The following is a 16,883-nucleotide window of genomic DNA, read 5'->3' on the forward strand; positions in this document are numbered from 1 at the left end:
TCTTAACTGTGTTTCTTTACTCTGATCAAATCAGTCCCTCAACTTTTCACACACAAAAACAAAAACAAAAACTGTATCTTAGTCTTTTCCTAGGGTCCAATTCAGCCTTTGTGAGTTTATCCAATTGAGACAAGAGAACCGTGCTGGGCCATGAGAAATGACATATTCATTACTCGAATAAATTAGTCTAAGGAAGAACCTTTAGTATCTAACAAAACTAAAATAAAATGTGAAAGGGAATTGTCAAGACATTTTGCTTAAGTATAAAATATTCATGTGTTCTGCTAACTTCCCATAAAATACAATATACTCCCATCTAACGCTCCCACAAGTTTCTAAAACAAGAAATAATTTAAGATTTCCAGGTGGCATAATATTTGATACAAGCTCTAGACTGAGCCTGAGCAGCCAATCAAGTGCACATGAGTTCCCATTTTCTTACCAAGGGGTATCCAAGGTTCACTCAAAGGCAATTTGGTGAAGTTTATTGGCAACAACTAAACTAGATAGAAATGAGAGGCCTGCTCCCTGCTGTCAGTAATTCAGAAGCACCGATATAGTGTAAAGAGAAAAAAATGGCATGCCAAGGAGAATTTGCTAAGCCAAGTAAATCGCAAGGATTTTTTAAAGTCACTTTGACAAGACAACGATATCACTAATCCCTTGCGCTTATAGCCAATCATCTATAATTTAGGAGCAAGTTGCAACAGTACATATATAAACAACCAGGCCTGCTGTGGCTTGACTCAGCCACATTATTTTAGTTTCAAACTTGCACTCACCTGATTTTGATTGTAGCAGCCTCTGGTAATCGGGATGAAGGACGTAGTGAGCATTTTCTGTGCTGTTGTTCCACAGAACAATTTCCCCATCATAACTCCCTATATGAACCAACATGGAGAACATAAATTGCCAGAAAGTTAGAGGAATATGAGCGACAGCAATGAGAAGAAGTCATTAGTATAATAGCTTACATGGAATCTGTCACATAGTAGGTACTCATCTATTTTTGGAGACAAGTGAATAATACAATTATTTTTATTAAAATTTAGAACTTACAATCTTCAAAACATATGTATGCATTAAGTGTGATAAAAATTACTCTATCTTTTTATTTTAGAGAATAAGGGCTTTGCAATTAAACAACTTGAGTTTGAGTCCTCATTCTGTCACCTCCTAGCTGTGCAACCTTGGGCAAGTTATTTAATTACATGATGCCACAATTTCCTCATCTAAAAAATTGGGTTAAAATTGTATTTCTTAGGGTTGGTGTGCAAAATGAGAAGTACCTAGAATAGTGCCTCGCATATTATAAGTGCTGAAAAAGTGTTCATAATTATCATACTTTTTTTATGGAGTGAGGGCAGCCAAATCAAGTTTCTCTAGGTTTGTTTCCCATATCTCTTCCTTGATGCCCGTGTCTTCTTTTCATTCCCTCCCTCCTGTATTATTTGTTGCATATTACTTTCTCCAATCCTAAAGTTTTCCCTGCAGAAAGTCTTTTCTTACTGCTCGACACAGAGAACATAGAAAAACCCAACTACTGAGGCTAAGTCTGACCAAGTCTCTGCTCTCAGCAGCTCAATGAGGATAGCTCCCTCCTGAGCAGAGTGTCAATAACCAGTAAAGAGCGCAGGGGAAAAGCTGAGTTTGAGTGGGGTGTACATACGGTGCCTTTCTTGGGATTTGGAGAGAAAAGAGAGTAATACATACTAAGTCCTGTCCTGTCCTGGGGAGAGCCACCTGTGCAACTCATAAATTGGCCAAGGATGATATATTTCCACAGATTAGCTGTCCATCAGAGCACCCATCTTCTCCTATGATTTTGAAATGTCCTGCTCTCAAAGGGCTTAAACAAACATTTGCACATAGGACTGATGGGATGAGAATGAATGAAGACATTATCTATTCACCAATTACAGTGGTATTTTATGACACTTCAGAATAACAGCTCTACAGCCTTACAGATTACTTGTTTCCATTATCCTCCAGTATGAGCTACTCCCTGCGGGGGTGGACTTCCAGCAGCTATAAAGCAAATTGAATAGCAGTGTTGGCTGTGCTGGAAGGTAATCAGGAAAGTCCTAAAAAACACTGCAACTTTAAGTAGATAGATCAGTAAACTTCATATTGCAACACTTCATAGCTATCCTGGCTTTTTTCCTGTAAGCTTCCATTCCTCTTAATCAATGACATTTTATATTCTAAAAAAAGAAAAAAGAGTAGGCTGTCAAAATATGGGCTTGTTAATTTCATGGTGCGATCTGCCTTTATAAATTGTTTTCTTTGGCCAGAAATGATATAATAATGACTGTTTCTCCTTAATATGTCACATCAAAGTCTGTCCATGGATCCTTTTAAGAGCTTAAATTTGTCGACATTTTATGAAGCCAGTCTTTAACCAATATCACTTTGACTACATTGTGCCAAAGGGTTAATACATTCCCATTATAAAACATCTGAGTGCCACAGAAGTGTGATTTGTATCCAAGAGCCCTAATGCTGCTCCTGGAAAAAGGACAATAAAAATAAAAGTTAACATTAACGCCCAGCTGGTGTGGCTCAGTGATTGAGCATTGACCTATGAACCAGGAGGTCACAGTTCAATTCCCGGTCAGGGCACATGCCCAGGTTGCAGGCTCCATCCCCAGTAGGGGGCGTGTGGGAGGCAGCCAATCAATGATTCTCATCATTGATGTTTCTATCTCTCTCTCTCTCCCTCTTCCTTGCTCTCTGAAATCAATTTAAATTTTTTTTTTAAAAAGCTAACATTTACTGATGAGTTTACTGTGTGCTGAGCACTGAGGTAAGCCCTTACACAGATTATCTTATTCAATCTTCACTATAAAATAAGATATAGATAAACTGTTGTTAGCCCTGTGGCACATAGAAACTGATCTAAATAACTTGCCCAATACCATGAGTTGCAAGTGGTGAAAATAGGATCTAAAGCCAGGTAGCCAGGCTCAGGTGCCCTAGAAATAAGGAACAAGAGTAGCTTTAAATGAAAAAAAAAAATGTGCTTCTTCAAAAAATCTAATCACTTTGCAGTTGGGAAAAGTTTTTTTATGTTTGTTTGTTTTTGTTTTTTTGTGTGTGTGGTTGTTTTTTTTTTAAGTGAATGAGCTAAAAGAAACCAAACTTTCACCACTGATTGCCAAGTGAAGGTTTAATTAACCTGTAGCAAGCGTTTGTGGAGGTAAAAATGCAGCACAAATGATATCATCCCGGTGCTGTATTCCTCCTTTCCATTCCTCCGGGTGGATGAAAAACTGATTGAAGTTCTGAGGTCGAAACACGGTAATAGCCCTAGTAAAAAGGATATAAAATTTAGCTGGGGATCTAAAAATAATAGAGATATTGAGTAGCTGTTGTCCACGTGGGCAGTGTGACTTGAGAGGCCTAAAATACTACACTATCCAAAATTTAATCCCCACATGACATCCATTATACTGAACTCCCCACATTAAATTTTCTCTTGGATACCCTCATTAAATTCTCTGGTAAATTATAAATACTTAGTATTAAAGGTTAATTATCCTTTCACAATCATTAATACCAAACATGTATGCACTTATCAGATTAATTATTCATCACCAGAACCCTAAGGCAAAGTTTCCCTGTATTGGAGCCACTAAGAGTTTTGTGACTGTGACAATAAAAAAGAGGATGAGTCTGTGAACACATAGTATTTGGTAGTTGGAACAAAACTGACAAGATTTCTTTTCATCAGAGCATCCAGGACTTGTTAACATACCCTGAGGCATTTCCCAGACTTACTTGGCCACAGAGTCCTTTCACATACAGCTTCTTGAAGAACTACCAGTTGTGGAACACACTTTGAAAATGCCACTTCAAAGGAATGGTACACAGGACAGATACGTTTTGAACAGAAATAATCATTTTAAGAAGGTCAGTATCTTGGGGTCCTGATGGTGAATTTAAGGACAGGCTAGGATGGGCAGAGAATGAAATGCCTGGTGCTTGATGGGGAAGTAAGGAGCACGAAACTGTGAGGGCATTAATTACCACCCTGTTCCCCCTTGATTTGGACTCTGGCTACCAGCCTATACTAAGCCTTTCCCTCCTTCTGAAGCCACACACAGCTCACTGAGCATCTCCCAGAATCTTCCTTCTATTCCCACAGCTCTGAAGGTTTCCCAATTGTCCTATCATTGTAACTCCTTATACTCTGATGGATGTGGCTTTCGCATCCTATAAACTCTTGTTTCTAGTATGTCCTGCTTCTCTTCTTGCCTCCCTGACTTTCACTCCCTATTCTCTATTTTCCCTTCCTTTTTTTTCTCTCGTCTTTTAATCTGGATATTCCTTATTGTCATTCTTCCAATCCATCTCTCTACTCAAAAGAGCTTGTTCAGGAATTTTGTAGGCCACCATGAGCTCCAATCTCGCTTATAAATGGTTCTTAAAACTCCCTTCATTTATAACTTTTTCCAGTGTTGAATAGTTCTCCCTTGCCAGTTGGCAGTTGCATATAATGCTCACATTGGCAACATAGCAAAAATCCAAAGTTTTCATCTACCCTGCACATCAGCCCTCCTGAAATTCCCTATTTTGGTGAATAGACCATAATTTCAGCCTACTGCATGTCTTTCTCTTTCTCAGTGAGGTAAAATACTCAGATTCTACCTTTGTGAGCTGTTATATATTTATCTCTTCCTTTTTACTTGTAACAGCCAGTGACAACTTCCTAGTTCAGTGCTCACTACCTCAGGGTCGAACGATTGTAACAGTCTCTTAACCACTTTCACTACCCACCTCTGGTACACTCTTCATCCTGCTACTAGATTACTGATTCCATTTCAGGGAGCTCTTAAAATGCATTTATTCTATAAGCATTTCTTATTTCCTCTGTGGAAGTCTCTATTCTGCAGGAAATAGAGCCATGAACATAAAATGACCAAAATGCAATGAAATGTGGTAAATGCCAAGGAATTACTGATCAACTGCCATGGAATTCCAGGTATAGAAATCACAGAAGGCTGAGTGGAGGGGTCATAGTGGAGCTGAACCATAATAGATGGGTAGGATTTGAAAGAGGAAGGCATTCTACGCAGAGTGGGAGATAGCATGAGCAAAGTTAAAGCTCATGCTCTATTGAAAAACATTTCTAGTTTCCTACATGAAAAAAAAATTCAAATGTGTGGGCTTATTATTAAAAACCCAATAATATTTAGGTCCAATAAAATTTTTAAGAATAATTTCTCTCTATTCTTCTATCCTTGCTTTTTAAAATAAAATTCGAATGTCCAACCAAATGAATGTCTAACCAAATATTTGACAGAGCTACTGGAAGCCACAGGGTATATACAGAATTCCTCCCCTAAGTGTTCATTTTACTCAAAGAGTTTTGGAGAAAATATTTTTGACATTAAAATAGGGATAGATGAATTGATATAATAGAATGCAAGTTTCACCTGGACTTTAAAGATAGAATATAAGGTTTCAAATAAAGTTCTTGCTTACAGGAGCTGTTTTGAATGGTTAGGAGTATTCAGGGGCTAAATTTCCAAAGCTCACCTTTTTGGTCAATCCAAATATTCTTATTGGTCTCCTTTAAGCACCTTTCTTGTTTTCTAGGCACCCTTCATGCTTCTAACTGCTCTGTGTCACGCATGATGCATTCTTCCATCCCTATATGGATTTCCTTTCACACAGAGACCCATATCTACTAACCATGCACCCATTCTCTAAGGCCTATCTTGTTCTGGTAGGCTTCCTTAATTACTAGAGTTGAAAGAAATAGCTTGCTCTTCTGACCTCTTACATTGTTCACATTTCACTTTAATAGATATTATGTAGTCTTCACTCCTCTGCTAGATTGTAAGTTCTCAGAAGCCAGAGAGCTTGTCTTATTCTGCAACCCCACAGTAGCAAGCATAGTGACATATATATTGAGTGTTCAATAAATATTTGTCAAGTGACTGAATGAAAAATTTCTGCTCAAGTGTTGCTTCCTCAAGTAAATCTTCTCTGATGATCCTAAAGACTCCTTGAGTATCTCATCCTCACCTACATAATTTTTCTTTATTACATTATCTGTATATGATATTGTGGTCTATGTTTATTTGCCTGTTTATTTTCCATTTATTCTGCCATACATAAAGCCTAGGGAAGCAGGGACTTTGTTCCTTTCTTCATCAGCAGTTCCTAGAACAGTACCTAGAACATAATGGGCACTTAATAAATATTTTCTGAATCAATGGATAAATAATTCTATTTTTTAATAATTTAATAAATGTTCTTTTAATATGTTCTTATATCTATATATATAAAAGGCTAAGTGTCTGTCTGACCGGTAGCTATGACATGCACTGACCACCAGGGGGCAGATGCTCAACACAGGAGCTGCCATGACACGCACTGGTTATTTACAAATAAATGGCACCATGGACCTGGTGCCGACAAACCAACACTCGGCTTCCCCAAAGTGGGACACAGGCCCTGCCACCACCCTGGAGCGACACCCCCACCAAATCTCAGCCAACACTGTCAAGACCCCATGGAGCAAAATGCAGCCCACAGCCCAGCCCAGCCTGGAAACGGTTGCTGTGGGTGCTGGGTAATGACGTACATAGCAACACCCAGCTTCCTCTCCCTCCCTAGCAACTAGCCTCCTTGCAGTTTCTTCAGCCCAGGAACCTGACCTGCTTTATAGCAAACATTTTGCACTTTAACTAAATGTCTGTAAAGCATTTTCCAGTGCCTCATCTCATTTGATCCTCACAGAAATTCTGGAGTAGATAGATAGGAGACTCGGTAGAATACTATTTTCTTTTCATTAGCCAGAAAATGGAGATTTAGAAAGTTTAGAAACTTGACCCAACTGAAAAGAAGTAAGAAATGGTTGACCTTGAAAATGACTTCATGTTTTCTCACTGTGCAGAATATAGTCAAACACTGCTACAGTTAACTATTTTACCCTTTGTTCTCCCTGTGTGATCTACAATAATAATATGCTTCATGTTGATATTTACTGCTGTGTTGCTGACAATTACCTGAAAGAGAAGTTGAGGTGCTTCACTGGGTTGGAAAAAGTTTAGCTAAATCAGAAAACAGGTCTAATTAAGCAAGTTTATTTTATATATATAAAAGGCTAAGTTAACTCGTGCATGTGTGATACATATAAAGCTCTTGCTGGCACCAATCACACACGTGTGTTTTCATCTGTCATTGTCGATTGTGAATTTGGTTGACACTTCTATTATAAAGAAAGGGCAAACAGCGATATTAAAATATTTCTTCTAATTAATTTCCTCTCAATGTGCATGACACTAGTAATAATATAAATAAGGTAATTTGCAGTTCTGAAATTACAGTTAATATCATTATAGCTGTATATGTATATACTTTTTTAAAATATATTTTATTGAGTTTTTACAGAGAGGAAGAGAGAGGGATAGAGAGTTAGAAACATCGATCAGCTGCCTCCTGCACACTCCCCAATGGGGATGTGCCCGCAACCAAGGTACATGCCCTTGACCGGAATTGAACCCGGGACCTCCCAGTCCACAGGCTGACGCTCTATCCACTGAGCCAAACTGGTTTCGGCTATATGTATATACTTTTAATGTTCTCTTTAACTGTTGGTTTGATTGAAGAGATTAACCTTCAATGGAGAATGTGAGATAGGAGTGACAGAGAGTGGAGAATGTGAGGTGGGAGTGACAGGGAAGAGGTTAATCCTCTAGCTCTTCTATTATTTCTCAGCTAAAATTCAATGTCAAATATATTTTCCCCAAGATACCCATATTAACTAGATGTGGTTAGGGAGTACCACCCAAAGGCACAAAATCCTTTTCATAAGATGGTGCAAAAAGAAGCACTTCTGATATTTGACCTTGTGTGTCAAAACCTCAAGAAACTAATTAGCTGCCACCTTTCCCTTAAAATCTCAACCTGAAATGACAGCTATCCTTAAAATACCTTCAGAATCCGCACTGTATTTCTTACTTTGTCCATTTCACATATAACTTTTTTAAGTTTATACTTTTGCCAAGAGTAAAATTAAAGTACATAATGAGCCAATTTTAAGGCCATTTTCAGAGTCTGAGATTGTTCTTTCTGACATTGAAGGACTTTACCAGTTCCATTTCACAACTCGTATCTGAAATCCTGAAAGTCATTGTGTCATCTTGTGAAGATGACCATATCTCTAACTCAGAATTTAAATATAATGATCAATTCTGTGAGAACAAAATTAGCTTTTCCTGTCAAGTCCAGAAAAATACTAAAAAAAAAAAATGTTTTAAGAAACAACCTTGTAGAGAGAATGGGTTAAGAAAATATATTTTACTAAAACTTAAATCATGTAAAAATTTTTGGAGAAAACACAATCAACTTTGTGTTCCCTTTGAGATTGCTTATCCAATTATAAGACCTATGTACTGACTTTTAGGTTAAAAAGGGATATCTCAAAGGCAGAGAACCAGTTTACTATATATCAGTTCATTTTTAACTATTTCCCTAAAATTTGGGGAGTCAAATTGTAAACACTAAAACCATCACAAAATAGATTTGAGGGTTATTTGTGAATTTCTGCCTCCTCCTGACATCTAGCAAGGTTATTCAGAATAAGTCACAACTTTGGAAGTTTTCCTTCTGATTCTTATCCTAATAATATAAACCAGTTGAATCACATGGAATTATAGTTTCTTACTAAGGCAATCAAGTATTTAATATCTCATGATAGGTAAGTTTTATTGTTGAGGAACTTTAAATCCCTAATCTCATTTCATTTAAAAATACATTTAGAAATCAAATTACATCAACAGCTGTTTTTGAGCACCTACTTTTTTACAAAACTGTGAAGAATGCTGCTATCAAGAATATTTTTAGCCCAGCTGGGTGTGGCTCAGCTGTTGAGCATTGACCCAGGAACCAAGAGGTTACCAATTTGATTCCTGGTAGGTTGCTTGGTTGCCAACTTGATCCCTAGTGGGGTGGGGGGGGGGGGGAGGCATGCAGAATGCAGCCCATCGATGACTCTCTCTCATCATTGATGTTTCTATCTTTCTCTCCCTCTCCCTTCCTCTCTGAAATCAATAAAAAAGAGAGTTTTTAAAAATAATATTTTCATAATTATTTGAAGTTATATAACAGATTCTCTCTCTCTTTTTTTTTCAGTGTTTGTATAGGTCTAAGTATTTAAAAGGGATAAAAATTTCATAAACAGTGATCTCACCTTTAACAAAAAGAGAAATAAAGTGGAAAAAATAAGAATCTGAGTCTATTTTTATAGAGAGTTGACAAGTATAGAATCAGAATTTTAAGGCAGAATAAAATACTAAACTGTTATGATCATTTATTTTATTTTACCATAATATACATATTACATGTCTATTTTAAACAAATGCAAAGATAATTGATCATTCAGTCACTTAATTTTACCAAAATAAATATGGCCAGGTATATAATTGATCCTATGTCTCTAAAGTATATTTTGCTTAAAATGATAAGAAACATATTTCTAGCCCTGACTGGTTTGGCTCAGTGGATAGAGTGTCAGCCTGCAGACTGAAGGGTCCCAGGTTCAATTCTAGTCAAGGGCATGTACCTTGGTCGCGAGCACATCCCCAGTGGGAGGTGTGCAGGAGGCAGCTGATTGATGTTTCTCTCTCATCAACGTTTCTAAATCTCTATCCTTCTCCCTTCCTCTCTGTAAAAAATCAATAAAATATATATTTTTTAAAAAAGAAACATATTTCTAGAAGTTCTAAATTTGGGGCTTCCTTTTTCTGACAGAAATACTTTCTATATAAGCATTATAGTATTTCTAAGTAGTTAACATGGGCTTTCTAATTCAAGTTTTCTTAAGGATAATTTTACAGTGGCATTTACCATATCTTGCCTTGTATATGTTGATTCCCCAATTAGAATGTGATACCACTGAGAGCACGGATCATGCTTCTTCACATTCCGTCCATCATAGTTTCTAACTCAATGCTTTTCATTTAGGTGCAATTTAAAAATAATTGAGGGAAAGATGTGGGGGGGGGGGAATAATGATACACTAGAACTTTAAGGTGCTGTTAAGTTAATAATACATTTTTATGCACTTCTTCAAATGCACAGAAATTATTCATTACCTTTGATTGATATGATCAACCTACTTAATCAAATTACTTGTTTAAAAGAATATAGTTGCTTTCCCATGATTTAACGACTTCATCTGTAACTCAGAAATAATGGAAAGAGCATGGACTTTGGTGTCAAATTCTAACTCAGCTGCCTATTAGCTCTGTAAGCTTGGCCCAGTTGCCCAACTTCTTCAAGCTTCATTTCCTTTCTTATAGAAGAGAGTTGGTAACACTTAGCTTCCTGATTTATTGTGAAGAGAGAATGCATTTTAATACCTACCCTGCATGCCTTTTATTCAGAGTATGACTAATGGGAAATTAATCTTGCTAATCATCAGGTTCCTTGTCTAGTCAATAAACATTGTTATATAACTAAATATCATGAGTATCTGTTAAGCACTAGACATTATATAAATATACATACTATATCTATCTATCTATCTATCATCTATCTATCTATCTATTGGGTGCTCAATGATATGTATTCTATTCTTATGTTAGATGAAGTGCAGGAAGCTAGAGAGCACAAATACCAAAAAGGAGGCATATTTCTATCCTGGGAGTAGAGATATCCTGGTGGGGAAGATATGTGAACGAGACTTGAATTAGGAAAGCACAACAGCCACATGAGAAAATGCTTGGAAAAGGGAGAGAATAACAACAAGGAGGTGTGAAACAGTGAATTTGTTTGGGAACATCCTGACAGTAGGTTGCTCCTTGAGTTTAGAATGCACAGGAGAATGAGTGAGAATGAAACTAAGAATAGGTCCAAGCTGGTGGGGACTTCAATTTATTATGTAGACACTCTGAAAGGTGTCAAACAAGGAAGTGACATTGACAGAATGCAGTGTAGAAAGAAATCATTGTAGCTAAAATGTTCAGTATCTATTTAAGAGGTAAAGGAGGGCATTACTAGAGGAAAGGACAAATTAGAAGGCTGTGACATTCATATATGTGGAAATGATGCTCTGAATTATATAGTTGTAGTAGTGAGGAGAACAGGTTTGAGAAATAGCCTATATAATAAAGAGGTAATATGCAAATTAACTGTCACTCCAACACACAAGATGGCCACCCCCATGTGGTTAAAGATGGCTGCCCCTATGTGGACACAAGATGGCCTCCACAGATTGGAGGGGAAGGCATCTGTGGGCAATCAGGCAAGCAGGGGAGGGCAGTTAGGGGTGACTGGGCCGGCAGAGGAGGGAAGTTGGGGGGAATCAGGCTTGCAGGGGAGGGCAGTTAGGGGTGACTGGGCCAGCAGGGTTGGGCAGTAAGGGGCAACTAGGCTGGCAAGGGAGGGCAGTTAGGGGTGACTGGGCCAGCAGGGGAGGGCAGTTAGGGACAACCGGGCCTGCAGTGGAGGGCAGTTAGGGGCAACGAGGCTGGTAAGGGAGGGAAGTTAGGGGTGACCTGGGCCAGCAGGGGAAGGAAGTTGGGGGTGACCAGACCTGTAGGGGATGACAGTTAGGGACAACCAGGCCTGCAGGGGAGGGCAGTTAGGGGTGACCAGGCCAGCAGGGGAGCAATTAGGTGTCAATCAGGCTGGAAGCTGAGTGGTTAGGGGCAATCAGGCAGGCAGGCAGGCGAGAGGTTGGGAGAGAGCAGTCCTGGATTGTGAGAGGGATCGCCGACTGCCCGTTTAGGCCTGATCCCACTGCGATCAGACAGTCGGACATCCCTCGAGGGGTCCCAGATTGGAGAGGGTGTAGGCTGAGCTGAGGGACACACACACACACACACACACACACACACACACACACACACACCTCTGTGCACAAATTTTGTGCACCAGGCCTCTAGTTTAGAATATAAAATGGATAAGGCTTAGTGACTACTTGGTGGTAAAGTTGAGTGAGAAGGAAAAACCAAAGTCTCTGGCTATTAACTGAGGCTCTGAATGTAAGAGAAGAAGCAGGTTTTGGAGAGGAGAATAAATAATGCATTTAGTTTAGGATATGTTGATTTTTGGATTGCAGTTAGACACACCCAGGAAAGTGAGATTAGAGAGATAAGAGCTAAAGATAGAGATTTGACATATCTATAAAATATCTCATACCTTCCAAGGTGAAGCCAAGGTTTAAATTAGATAATGCGTGTCAAGTGCTGAGTGCTACAAAGCTCTATGGATAAAATAGATGAGGTGGTATGTTTATCTACTTAACTAAATAAGTGGAATTCTTATTCCATCCTGGGCAAAATTAGCAAACATGGCTCTTTTAGATAGAGCCTGAAGTTAAAGCTTCAGCTTAACAGTTTCCTCTGGGTTTTAAGGAAAGCTTAATGAGCTGTCAGTCTTCTAGTTATTTCTTCTCTAATCACTAAACTATTAAGGAACTAGAGGCCCAGTGCACGAACTTCGTGCATGGGGGAGGGGGTCCCCTCAGCCCAGCCTGCACCCTCTCTAATCTGGGACATCCCTCTCACAATCCAAGACCACTGGCTCCTAACTGCTCACCTGCCTGCCTGCCTGGTTGCTCCCAACTGCCCCCACCCCCAGCCTGGTCGCCCTTTACTGCCCCCCCTCCCTTGCCGGCCTGATCACCCCTAACTGCCCCCCATGCTGGCCTGGTTACCCCATGCAGCCTGTTTGGTTGTCCATTCGGTTGTTTCGGTTGCAACGGTTGCTTAGGCTTTTATATATATATAGATTGACATAATGGACCATCCTTCCAAAGTTATTACCAAATAGTTGACCAATACTCTTGCTTCTTTTGTCAAATGCCTCCTGGTAAAAAGATCCCCCCAAAGATCCTCCAGCAACCCCTCTAACATAAGGCCTCTGACTTAGAAAATATATTTTTTAAATCCAACAATATAAAGTGACATGAAGTCATTGAAAATACATTTTTTTAGCTTTCAATTCCAACTAAGGGATTCAAGTCTTGACCACCTTGTGGAAGATGGAATAAATGGAGGAAAATGGGAAGAATGATAACTTTTCCTCCTCTCATTTCCAAAGCTTCCTCCCCAAGATTACAGAACATGATCATCCACAAAGATAGACCAGAAAATTGGATGTTCCTTTAAACCATTTTCAGATGACTACATATATCATCTTTTAAATTTTTTCCCTGTAGCAATAATAAAATAAAAAAAACTTACATGTGATGCTAATTTCTAACTATGGAGATCTTAAAAATATAATTAAGAAAATGGTATATCTACAGTTGTAAATTACACTGATTAATTTTTAAAATTTTTTTTGTTCTGTTCCAAATTTAAATTGGGTCAGCTGTATACTACACATCTACCCTGCCATGATATTAGAGAATTAAATGTTATTCACTGCCACAACCTAATTATAGAGATCATTAGGCCATAGTCTATTGGAACAGTTATGAGTCGTTAATGGATCAGGATTGCTCCCAGGGATGTAAAGAAGCCTTGTCTTTCAAATTTGAGGATGATTGAATTAGTTCTTAATATCAAGTAGAATAATCTGGTCTATATTTCCTTCCTTATAATCAAACTTCCCCTGAAACTGAGCTGTGTGTGGCACTCAGCTTGTCTGCATATGCACATTTGCGTTAGAAGAAAAGCCTTTCATATGATTGATAAAAATCCCCAAGTATGTACTGCTAGCTTTCTAGGTATAAAATCTGTTTAATCCTAGCTTCAAACCCTTCAGATCATAATTCTATAGTGAAGAATGCTGGGCAAATTACCTATTAGAGCAATATTTTGTGAAATGTTGAATTTATGGACAATATATTTTCAAAACATAGCACTTTAATTTTCCTAGTGCTTATACAACGCCATAGAAAAGACTCTGTTCATGATCCCTTAGTTCTCTCAGGAAAAAAAGGAAAGAAAAGTAATTTCCCTGGTAATGAAATGGAAGAATAGCTCCTTGAGAACAGTAAGTGGGCTGTGAAAGGGCCTCTCTGCACTAAGATGAAGGAGGTACTAACACAGAATTCAGTGGGCTATTTCCCTCTTGTGCTGCAATTTAAAATAAGCAACACGAGAAGAAGGAATGAGCTCCTTTTATACTTGAGAGAATGTAATTTACACATTAAGAATTTATTGCCTATCACATTTGGGAAACTTTTGGAGTTAATACTCAGAATGTGGTATTATGTCCCTACCTGGAATGGTTAAAGGAAAAGGAAGGTTCCCAAAGCCAGGAGAAAGCCCTAAAACAATTCTTAAAGTTGCTCAAGCGATACAATCTTATAATAGTATAGTCACTAAGCAGTCAGTCAATTCCAAACAGTTTCACTCACCTAGGTTACCTGAAAGTCAATGACTCAGAATCAGTCAAGATTTCTATGTTCTTTTTTCTTTTATATTTTGATTCAAATAAGAACATTCTTCCTGTAGTTTTGTGTGAAGCACATCATACCTGTCCCAGCCTGTAACCAGTATTGTCTTCTTAAGAACCAGGATCTGTGAAATCTCCACAACTCCCTCTTTTCCAACATTTAGTGTGTGGTGACAATATCCATTGAAATCCCACACCTTTAAGACAAAAATTAAAATCACCTTTGAGACAAAAAATGAAAAAGTCTTCTTCAATGAGTGAAACAGCACAATGTAATAAGATTATTCTAAATGTTTGTGTTTCCATTCTGGACTAGGGTTGATTCACTCAGAATATGTAATAATTCAAGAAAATCCCCTCACTAATGAAATTTAGCCATTATATGTATTACTCTATGTGTAATACTACCAGTTTATTCTAATAATGTTTGATTCAAAGGCTAATAAATTAGTGTGTATTTTTAAGGGGGTGGCAAGTTGAAATCATGAAGAGCCCCATTTTGGAGTTTGTTGAAATCCTGTTTCTCACTCTAAGTATGTCTCTCTAACATTACTCCTCAGGGGCGTTTGGAATTTTAATCATCTAATACAGAGCCTGAAACACAGTGATCATTGTACCAAGTTTTCCATCATCTGCCCACAAAACATCTTGTTGATAGCGGGTGCTAGAACTCAGTCTTATGGAAGCACAGGCAATTCTAGATTACTCCACTCGGGCATTGGTGAGGACGTAGACCCAATGGGTATACTTTAAGAGAGAATGTAATTAGGTCCCAAGCAGTTAAAACTATGCCTTGCTATGAGACATTGTTGGTACATCATGCACAAAGGGCAAGCTGGCATTCTGTCAAACTTAAAATGCATATCATCTTTGACTCAAAAATTCAACTTCAAGAAAGTCATTACACAGAGAGACACTCAAATGTGTGAAATGGCCTAATTTGGAGAATATTCTTGAAACATCCTATCTAATGAAGGAGTAATATGCAAACTGAACATCACTCCAACACACAAGATGGCTGCCCCCATGTGGTCAAAGAATGCCGCCCCATGTGGACACAAGATGGCCACCACAAGATGGCCAGCAGGGGAGGGCAGTTGGAAGGGACTAGGCCTGCAAGGGAGGGCAGTTGTGGGTAATCAGGCCTGCAGGGGAGGGCAGTTGGGGGGACCAGGCCTGCAGCAAAGGAAATTTAGGGTTGACCAGGCTGGCAGGGAAGGGCAGTTAGGGGCAATAGGCCGGCAGGGGAGCAGTTAGGCGTCAATCAGCCTGGCAGGGAGTGATTAGGGCGTGATCAAGCTGGCAGGCAGAAGCAGTTAGGGGCAGTCAGGCTGGCAGGCAGGCAAGCAGTTGGGAGCCAGCAGTTCTGGATTATGAGAGGGATGTCTGACTGCCCATTTAGGCCCGATCCCACCTGGCAGTTGGACATCCCTCAAGGACTCCCAGTTTGGAAAGGGTGCAGGCTGGGCTGAGGGACACACCTCCCCCCACCATGCATGAATTTCGTGCACCGGGCCTCTAGTTGTTTAAAAAAGCTAAAGATTTTAATCCATTTATAAGTTAGTTAATAAGAGACTGAGCATCAGAATATGGAATATCTATACAGTGATATATAATGTAGCCATTAAGAAGAATGAGTCACCTCATGTGTCTAAGCTCAGCCCAAACTAAACCAGCTGTGGAATCTTAAGCAAGTCGCTTTATCTCCTTGGGCTTCAGTTTTCTCATCTGTAAAACTGAGAAAATAAAAGCAACAACCATTGTGTGTGTGTGTGTGTGTGTGTGTGTGTGTGCAGTGCTAGGAAAGTTCCTGGTTCATAGCACTAGTAAGCATGAACTAAATATTAGCTAACATTATGACTATTGTTTTTATTCATATGAATCAATGTCCAAGACAGGAAAACACAAAATGCAGAACAGCATGGACAGTGAGCTGCCATTGAGAAAGAGGTGGTGCTCAGAGGCTAGCAGCATGCATAAGAAACTGGGAACAGTGGCAGGCACAGTATGGAGCTGGAAACAAGGGTGAAGGACTTTCTTTTCACTTTACATCTATTTTATATTTTAAATGTTATTATACGCATGCATTAATTATTCAAAACCTTAATTAAAAAAAAACAGACACTTCAAAACCTTGATAAATAGGGCAATACTTTTAAATCTTTATTACAGAGGTATTGGGTTTAGATGCCGAATGATAAATGAGATTGAAAAATGTCATTCATTCTTGTTTCTTCATAAATACAGCCACTATAGCTCAGCCCTGATTTATGTGTCCTATGTAGAGGTTACCAAATTTCAGAATTCTGTTGTGCTATTGTGATAAAGATAAATGTACCTTCAAAAGCTGAGATTATACTACTAAATTCACATTAGCTTCTAAGATGTCAAGGCTTGAGCGGAGACAGAACCGTGCACATCTTCTCACCCATGTCACTCTGTTTTCTTCTACCCGTGGCTCCTAACCAAGCCCACCTAAAATAATACCACAAATAGGTATTGTAAAGGTGTGACTC

The 16,883-nt window shown here is 38.8% G+C and overlaps 1 protein-coding gene across 1 annotated transcript in view; it reads right to left on the reverse strand.

Moving 5' to 3' along the window:
- WDR49 (WD repeat domain 49) overlaps window positions 1-16,883 on the reverse strand; it is a gene marked incomplete at both ends in the record, with an annotated part of 136,072 nt that overhangs the window by 47,002 nt on the left and 72,187 nt on the right. The window contains 3 exons of the mRNA XM_079767267.1: window positions 783-881; window positions 3,179-3,309; window positions 14,449-14,564. Coding sequence (XP_079623393.1) covers window positions 783-881; window positions 3,179-3,309; window positions 14,449-14,564 — 346 coding nt within the window. The remainder of the gene's footprint in view (window positions 1-782; window positions 882-3,178; window positions 3,310-14,448; window positions 14,565-16,883) is intronic.

The sequence above is a fragment of the Cnephaeus nilssonii genome (assembly GCF_951640355.1).
Source record: "Cnephaeus nilssonii genome assembly, chromosome: 3".
In the NCBI taxonomy this organism is placed as follows: domain Eukaryota; kingdom Metazoa; phylum Chordata; class Mammalia; order Chiroptera; family Vespertilionidae; genus Cnephaeus; species Cnephaeus nilssonii.